Genomic DNA, 9184 nt, shown 5'->3' with positions numbered 1-9184 from the left:
AATGACGTCCGCCATCTCCCTCAGCACCCTCCCTACATCCTCCTGGAGAGTTTAGAAGAGAAACAAAGTTGATCATGTCACTCAAATTTCCCCTAGTTAGCCTTACAGCACGGAACAGTACAGAAATTGAGTTTCTCTATGTCCAAAGCAGCCAGGCACACCAACTACGACTGAGCTACCCCAGCAGCAAGAGAAAGAACACCCCCATTAATAATACATCTCCAATTTGTGCTCCATCTGGAGATGGAGAGCCCTTTATACATAACCAATCCACAGCGACAGTGTGCCTCTGAAGCCTGGGAAGTCATTAGGAAACGGGCACTGGCAGAAACCTGCTTCCCTATTACTTTCATGGCTGATGAGTTCCAGAAGTATTCCCGCACAAGGACACCAATTACCATTTAAAAGAGACGGGAGTGCTCTGTAGGCCGCCTCCTTTTACAGTGTGTATCTACAAGCTCCTTAGGAGGCTTTTCTTTTAAGAGTTCTGCTTTTAGTCTTTACAGGTCTTAGAGAATTATTATGCAATGATTTTTTTCCTACTAGCGAGGAGTCAAGCGTACAGTAACCTCTCTCAAGCAAGCAAGTGAGTTTTGCACATGGATACTTGGTAAGAGAAATGCTTGCTGCTTATTTCAAGCTCACAATTTTTTTTTGTTTTGTTATGGTATTAACGAATCAGAGAGAGAACAGAAATCATCTCTTCGGTTAGTCTGGGACACAGCCCTCTCCATTTTCACTCAGACATCTCTCCACACCAGAAGCACAAAGGAAACTTGCAATAACATCCATCTTACCCCTTGATTATATGCCTCTCGTGCTTTCTCTACCAGCTCCTTTTGTTCCTCAATTTGTCCCTTCATCATCCATAGTTTGGGGAAGTCCTCATAGTGCTTCAGGGCTTCCTCACAAAGCTCCTGGGCTGCAGCAATGTTCCCGAGCACCCATTCTAACTTCACAGACTTCATGAAGACCTGAGAAGGAACCAGAGCTGTTTATCACCAGCAACCACCAAGAAACCATTAGTCTGTCACTGTGGTGGGTTCCCACTTTCATCATTCATTAGAATGTTATTATTAGCTAGTTTGAAGTAAAATTTAAAAAAAATACATACCAGGGTTAAATAATAGTAGGAACGGATAACAATAAGGTAAATGCAAATATTAAAGGAGTTGGAACAGCATGATCAACCTGTCTCTCACCTATCAGCCCAGAGTTGAAACTTGTACTGTATTTGTACAAATAACATAGCTTTAAGAGCACAACCAATTAACAAATTGGAGCCTGCTTCATCAGCACAATCTGATCTCCCTAGATCCAAGCCACCAAGACCATCTATTCACCTAATTCCAAACCGGTACATATGCTCTTCTGTCCCCAAATGCCTTTTTTTTTGGGCTACACACAAAGTTACAGCTGCAAGAAAAACATTACAGACCAAAGGCTGTTTCATTACTCTTTGATCCCTGTCCTCCCATTCCCAAATTCCCCCCCAAATGACTTCGCAAGAGAGGCATCGAGTCCAAGACCAGAGCCTCAGTCCCTGCTGCCAGCTGGGGAGAAGCTCCCTGGCTGACAAAAGAGGAAGAGGACAGTGTGAAAGATCTAGGATGAAACACAAATGCGGAGGGAGGGTGGGGGGAACCAAACTCATTTTTCTTTTACTTCAACAATTTAAAATGGCTCTGTATGAACAGCTGAAAACCAACAAAGTTTATCATACCAGAAGTAACTCTAAACACACGAGCGTAACTCTAAACAGCAAGCTCAACCAGAGCTGTCTTTAGCACAGCAAGCGTGAGTCTTCTGTGAAAGTATTTTCTCTCTTTTTCCAAGACATGCTTTTATGCAACACGAACATTATACAAACAGCTGTAAACTGGGAATTTCCTGACTTTTGCCATTTTTGTAAAAAAACTGAAACCCTTCACTTGATCCTAGCCTTTTTTTCCCATCATGCCGTGATTTTGTGTCGCAATTTGCTGGAGAAGCGCTGCGGCAAAGCGGCCACATGCCTGCAAAAGGCGATGGCAGGGAGCCATCTGGTCAATCACGAAGGCTGCAGAACCGAAGGAACTCCTCCTTCCGCCCCAACTCCCCCATGGCCAAGAGAGGTCTCAGCCTGTCCACCCTTCACACATCCTCACCCTTGCAGTGGGGGCACTGCTTCGAGCTTTTGCCAGCAGCCTCCTTGCTCTCTCATATTCATTGTTTTCTGACTCGAGCTTCACGGCAGCCAGCCAGATCTCCTCGCTGTTGGGGTTGGCCTGCAAGAACATAAAATGACAGACAAATGCATACAGTGAATCAACAGCAGATTTAATCCTTCGTTTGATCCAGATTAAAATTGAAATCAGAGCTTTGTCAATCCACAGTAGGATTTTTTTTCAGTTCAAGCTCCGCCCAATCTTCTTTGACCTTTGAAGTTTATAGAAATTCTCCAAAACAGATGCGCAACACAAAGATGTGTGCCAGTTTAGAAGCTGGCTGCTTCTCAATTGTTGAAAAGCATTAATGCTTGATCTTCTGAACTTCCAGTTTAAACACTGAAAAGATCATAGGGTCTGCCACAATGAGACCCTCATTTTATTATCCCTCAGCAAAAAAACTGAAGCTTGAATTCCCAACTGAGGTCTGTGAAAGCTCCTCCAATAAAAGTCATTTCAGTGGCAACCACGTCAAGAAGTCTACAGGATGGTAACAAAAAGCACCAAGAACAAGTTTAGGAAGTCAATACCTTTTACCTTCCATCTCAGAACCTGTCATTTGTTCTTCCTATCACTTAGCTTTTTAGCCTCATTCCCAGTTTTAGTTCTGTACCGCCCTGCCCATCTTTCTTTCAGCACCCAGCAGACAATTCCCTTCATTTTGTTGTGGATCAGTGGGTTTGGCCAAGCCATAACTAACGCAGCAACCTCGTTAGTTAGGGCAGACCACTACCCTTTTTACTGAGGAGACAGGTGACCCAAGACAAGGGGATTCTGATCCATGACTGGGGCTGGTGGGAGCCATGGTAGTAAAATTAATGGTTTGTGAGCTCAGAACCTGGTGTGGGATTACTAAAAGAGTAGCAACATACTCTTGCTTCCCGCTTGCCGCTATTTTACAGGAGAACATTTTGCCACATAAAACAATCAAAGAACAGCGGAAGCCCCCATCATTTCAAAACGCACAAGAATTGGGTGTTGACAGAAAAAGCCTACTCTGTATTCTTCACCAGTTGGACTCAACACCACCACTCAAGTGTAACATACCCACCTGGAAAGCCAGCGCCAAAATGCTCCTGGCTGCTGGCACATCTCCCGCCAGCCACTTGGATTTGGCTCCCATGAGCCAGAGCACTTCTGCTTTGGGACAGTGAGCAACAGCTCTCTGCAAAAGACCCTCCAAGGATTCTCTGAGACAAGAAAGAGCAAGTTACAATCACTCGAAATCCTGCCAAAGGCGAGCTCTCACACACCGTTTCCACTATCACTCAATGCTATAAATATTGTTGCAAAGTCCAACGTTGTAAACCTTGAGAAGTTGTTTCATAAGAAGGAAAGGGTGGGGTCTTTTTTCACAAGGGTTCTGGAATAAGTACTCCACAATCGGCTCATTGTTCAGACACCTTTGTTTGATAGCCTCTGCACACAAACAGCTCATTTGTCTTGGAAAGAGCAGTTCGTCTTAACAAACCTTAGTAGAAACTGAGACAGGAAGTTTTTCAGAATTATTAGATGAAGCTGGCTTGATCTTATTGAATTTTTTTGTTTCTCATCTGGAAAATATACTTTCAGGTAGAACAAGGGGCTTAAAAGCCAGACACCACTGGGAAACAGTGGAGAACAACATCAAAAGCAAAGCATACTTGTTACAAAAAAAAAACAAACCCAAAAGGTTTGAAATGAGGCAGATCTCAGCATCTGCAGTCACTTCCATGCAACAGCCTTGTTGGCTTTAACAAGGATTCCAGGTGCGTAAGTGGTCTATTGCATAGACAGTTTGCATTATTATAAACTTTGGGCAGAAAGTTTCAAATGTGCAAAGCTTTATGAATAGACTTCAAAATAGGAGGCCTGAACTGTGACAGTCTAACACCAATCTCAGTACAGAATGTGATGCACAGTCACAGTATGTTTAATAAGAAAATGCCAGAGATGTTCGGACAACTTCAGTGATGAAGTAGTTTATCTATGAAAATTAAATGAAGTGCATGTCGTATTTCTAGGTGACTTCTATTCCAATTTTTTTCTAGAAATTATTTCTCAAAGATAACTGTCCCTACCTTGCCTGTTCACAGCTATTTTTACCAAGTTATCCCCACTGCGAAAAAAAATTTTTATGACTTCATAAAAACCAAAGATGTTCTGATCACAACAATAACAGAGCAGGTCAGACCTGCAAACAATGCCACGAGTTTCCACCAGCTGAACTAACTCTGCACGTCCAACACACCTCTTCAGGAATCATCCTGGAGCTTTTCCTCCTTCCCCAGTCCATCACCCTCCACCCAAGGATCATGCAGCACACATACCTCGTTCCATGGTTCTTCTCAAAGTATGCTGCTCGCAGCCACACACTCTTCTTGCTCGGGAAGACTTGCAAGGCATAGGCATAGATTGCTCGGGCACACTCCAGAGCATTATGAGCAACACACTAAGGAAAAAGAGATCAGAATTCAGTCAGTTCAGGGTTGCATTGGAATCAAGTGCAAGAACGAATCACACATGCATAATTCAACACAGAACACTGACTAACACACGAATCGGGGCGTTATATATAATAGAACAGTTACTATCAGCTTTTTAGAAGGAAGCAGGCAAGAAATTTTCAAGCGTCCCTCTGTCAGAGCACAAGTCTCACTGGACTTTCAGGGGGACTGACACACACAGGCCAGCTTGAAGTATCTGTAAGACGCTGTAAAGGCTCTCATGTTTGCACTTCATTTCATTTTTTACAGGTGAAACTGTAAGCACCACAGCATATGGCCCCCTACTGCCGTGAGCCCAATTCAAGGCCAGTGAAGTGGACATTTCTCATGATGAAATATGATTTAGTTTTTAGTGCATATTCAAACTACTCCCCTAAAGCAAAGAAAGCCTGGTAAAACTTTTACTCGCTCCCCTGTCCAGTCTTATGTTAACTCTTAAGGTGCAATGTTTATGCCTCGAAACTCAACTCCCAGTTCCTTTAGCCAGACCCTCAATCTCTGTTGATGTTACACACACACACACAAAACCACACCAAAACCAGCAAACAATCACAACACCAACTTTTTGCTTAGTAAAAAGTCAAATCTGCAAAAAGCTCTACAATACAATCACCTCCTGGGAGGCAGACTGTTCAAACGCAGGCAGGTGGTGTGGGAATCACATCCATGTCCACCGATAAAAAAATGTCATTTCCCAGGGTCAAGTTCCATTTCCTTCAATTAAAATATAATAACTAAAAAAACCCAAACACCATCATCACAGCTGGACGTACACTGTCTGCATCTTCCATCCAGGTGTGTTTCCGATCTTCTTCCTCAATCCCAATCCCAATCACAGCTCGCATGATCGCCTGGCACGTGGCCACGCTTCCAGCTTTATCGCATTCCTCAGCATCCTAGAAACAAGAGCAAAGCCCTGCTCATCTTGAGAACTCAGCACAAGAAGTTAGATTCTGCAACAGCAATTCCTCACGCACAAACACAGAGACATTGTGGGTGACCGTCACATTAAAAATATCTTACTGCTCAATGATATCTCGACACTAACGAGTGAGCCTGCACCCACAAGGAAGGTGCTACAGTTGTACACAGAATCAATCAGAAGTTGGTTAAGAAACAGAGCACATCAGCTGCATCCACTGAAAAGGAAAAAGTGTGACAATGTGTGACCTTTCCAGCCCAAAACACCTCCTCTTACAGCTCCACTGCCCTGGGCTGGGCCAAGTAGGGACCCGGTCAATAAAAAAATGCAAGAATTTGAGAACTGTAACATCAAACTCCTGACCTTATTTCAGCTTTGAGGTGATTCTTAAGTCTCAATAAGGGCTAAGCAGTAACTGAATTTAAATGAATACACCCTCAACCAGCGTGAAGTTAAAGGTGCAAAGGCTCTCTCACCAGAGCATATATGGAAAAGTGGAGTTTTCTGACACACAAAGCTTTCAGAAAGCCAAGCATGTCTTGCTTAAACTTGTTAAAAAGACCTCTGATCAGATAACAGAAATGGAACAGTTCTGGTACTGAAAAGGAACTCGAGAAGACAATGATGCAGAGGTAGTGCTGTTTTTTTTAAACAGAAGTTGAAATTAACCTTTAATTGTTTTACTGCTGCAAGGAAAGTTATAATTCTTTTAGATGTTAACAAGGATACTCGTTTAATATTAAATACTTCGCTCATTATCAATACTCTTAAGCCGTGTGTCAAGGACATTTCACTGCCTTGACTCCCTTTAGTAGTAAACTGGTTTAAAGATTATGCTTAAATAAAGCACAGTACACATTCAGGAGGAAAGAGGTTCTTTTGACCTGAACACCAAACCATTTACATGGCAACAGTCTTTGAAATGTCCCACTAACTCAGGAGACTCAAGCACCACAGCTTTCAAGTGTGACCAAAACACTGCAAACCCCTACAAGTTTTGCTACTTTTCTAGTCTAGAACATCAAAAACACGATGAGCTGGGATTAACCTCCGCAGAGGTTGCTTTTTGTAAACGTCACTGTGCAAGACAGTTCCACATGTCAGCTGGGACTATTTTGCACAGCCTCAGGACTACACGCCAATAAAGAACTAACAGAATATTTCCTGCCAGCTGCATATGCAATATTTGTATTGACTTCTTACAACACTGTCTGACAACGACTTCTTTGGCAAACAAATACCTTTTAAGCCAAAAGGGACATATGCAAAAAATACATAAATCTTCCACTGGAGGCTTAAAGCCTCTGTCTACTTAAGGCAACACACGTGCTTCAACTTGAAGCTGGTTATCTTCCAAGACAGAAGTAAATCAGACATTCCTCAGCTCAACACACGCAATGTTACCCCAGTGTGTCACCTAACTATGGCCTTGGCTCTCCTCAGCTTTTTATTGTCACCTCTTGTCCTTTTTGGGGATCTCCACTGATAAGTTTTCTGCAAAATTACTCTATCCTACAATGCCTTGCATCAATGGCCTTCAAAACAGAACCTGAAAAGTTCATCTGGGTTTCTAACCACGACCAAGCAAATACCTGTATCCATTGCTCTCTGTTGATCTCCACCCCGTTAGCCCTAAGCGATGTGATGGCTCTGTCGATGATTTTCTCCACCATCTGGGTGTTTCCATTGGCTTCCTCCAGTTTGGCAGCAGTAATCCAGATGTGACGATCCGTCGGAATATTCTCACGGGCTTTGTTAAGGACTTTACGAGCATTCTCATATGTCTCCAGCCTTGCCAGCGCAAGCCACAGCTGCAGAGCAACAAAAGATGTATTTTAGATGAGAACAAGGAGATGACAATGCCGCCGTACGGCAGTGTCGGCCCAAAGAGATAAGCAGCTTTATGCTGTTTGCTACTAGTTGGCAATTGTCCTCAAGTAGTACAAGCAAGCTGCAGAATACCAACGGAGAAAGAGAGTCTACTACTGTCCTTGAAACTCAATCCTAATCACCTCAAGATCTCATCTCTGTTTGCTGGGCTGCTGCATTCAAATTTTCTGTCCACATCCCTTTTTAACCAGCTGAATATAACGCTCTGGTTCAGTGTCTCAGAAATGAGCAGCAGTGTTTCAGATTCCCCAGGCTGTGTGTATGCTCGTTTTCACAGCTCTCAAGGCACTAAACACGAACGCGAACACAGCTAATTGGCTACAGCAGGCACAGCAGTATGCTGCCATAACTAACGTAACAATTACACAGGAAAATGAGGCAGATAATGACCACCAGACAATTAACTCTGGAGAAAAAAAGCACAGTCCACTACTCATCGTATCCTTCTCATTGTGGCATGAAGCGCATGGTAGAAAACTCATACTGTGCTCACTCTGCCTTTTATTTTCAAACTTCTGCTGCCAGCAACCTAAAGTGGTGTGTGGGGGAATGCTTTATTTTACTTTTTTTTTTTTAAACTTACTTCAACGCTAGTCGGACAGCACTCCACAGCCCGACTCAGCATGATCCTGGCATCCTCAGGTTCTTCTAACTCCACGGCTGCCTTCCACAAACGCACCGAATTTGGAACATGCTCAAGTGCTGGAGAGGCAAAACAATTATGTCCATCATGACAGAGTAGTTTACCAAAGAGAACTATATTTTTCAAATATGATACATTAAGTGCTCTGTCCTATTACAGATGAAATTTCCTTAAAGAGAGAAGGGAGGGAACTGTACTTCTATTAGCTCTTGCTTCAGTAATGAGAACTTAAAATCAGAAAATAATTGGAAACAGGTTTTGAGGAGCCAAGGGCTTTTCCCTGTACAAGCTGGAATTGGTCTTCAGCAAAACACCCAGCTGAACAGAGCCTCCAGTGATCGGGGAGCCTAACCGTGCTGGGTCTCCCTTTATAAAAAAGGTGCATCTTCAATACCAGCTAATAACACAACCTTGTTCCTTAGATGTTAAAATCATCCCTTAACAATTTAGTTTCCTGTAGGCATCTCCTGACAGCTTAATGGATCCCAGTTCAGCTTCTTGAAAAGTTATCAGCCCACTATACAGAAACAAAACAGGAGGATGCAAAAAAGCTTAAAGGTATCGCTCACGCTAGCACCCTCAGCTACTGCAGCCAAAACATTTCCTTCAGCAATCTAATATCAGCTCCATCTAAACTAAGAGTGAGGCTTCCTTAATCTGGTCCAAGAGCGAGCTGCTGTTGGTGGAAACAGCATTCCCCGCACTGTCCCAGATGTGCTGTCTGAAACATTAAAGTCTAACCGACAACTTCTCTCAGCCTGTCTCTTTGTAACCTTGCCCTGTGAGAAACTAAAGGGATTTTTTTAGCCATTCCTCGCTACAACTTACACCACAGATCACTCATATCAGCTGCACTGCAGTATTAGTTTCACTGCTTCCACGGTGATTGCACACAAACGTGCTGCAGGAACAGAGGACTGAGCACATCCTTCTTCAATAAAGCAAGCGTGACTGCAGGACCACAGAAACGGGCAGGAAGAGGCATCTAGAGCCACTCTGAATCTAGCTGGGCTGCTAGGCAAGGCTGTTCCTTTAA

At 43.3% G+C, this 9184-nt stretch overlaps 1 protein-coding gene across 1 annotated transcript in view; it reads right to left on the bottom strand.

Moving 5' to 3' along the window:
* Positions 1-797: 797 nt before the first annotated feature.
* The window catches only part of PRPF6 (pre-mRNA processing factor 6), a gene marked incomplete at both ends in the record, with an annotated part of 15101 nt that continues 6714 nt past the window's right edge, over positions 798-9184 (bottom strand). The window contains 7 exons of the mRNA XM_010077352.1: positions 798-974; positions 2148-2267; positions 3259-3397; positions 4517-4638; positions 5467-5589; positions 7208-7426; positions 8089-8207. Of these exons, the coding sequence (XP_010075654.1) occupies positions 798-974; positions 2148-2267; positions 3259-3397; positions 4517-4638; positions 5467-5589; positions 7208-7426; positions 8089-8207 (1019 nt within the window). The remainder of the gene's footprint in view (positions 975-2147; positions 2268-3258; positions 3398-4516; positions 4639-5466; positions 5590-7207; positions 7427-8088; positions 8208-9184) is intronic.

Source organism: Pterocles gutturalis, unplaced genomic scaffold (genome assembly GCF_000699245.1).
Source record: "Pterocles gutturalis isolate BGI_N339 unplaced genomic scaffold, ASM69924v1 scaffold38248, whole genome shotgun sequence".
Taxonomy (NCBI): domain Eukaryota; kingdom Metazoa; phylum Chordata; class Aves; order Pterocliformes; family Pteroclidae; genus Pterocles; species Pterocles gutturalis.
The sequence above is the reverse complement of the archived record's forward strand: the minus strand, read 5'-3'. Positions and strand labels throughout refer to the sequence as shown.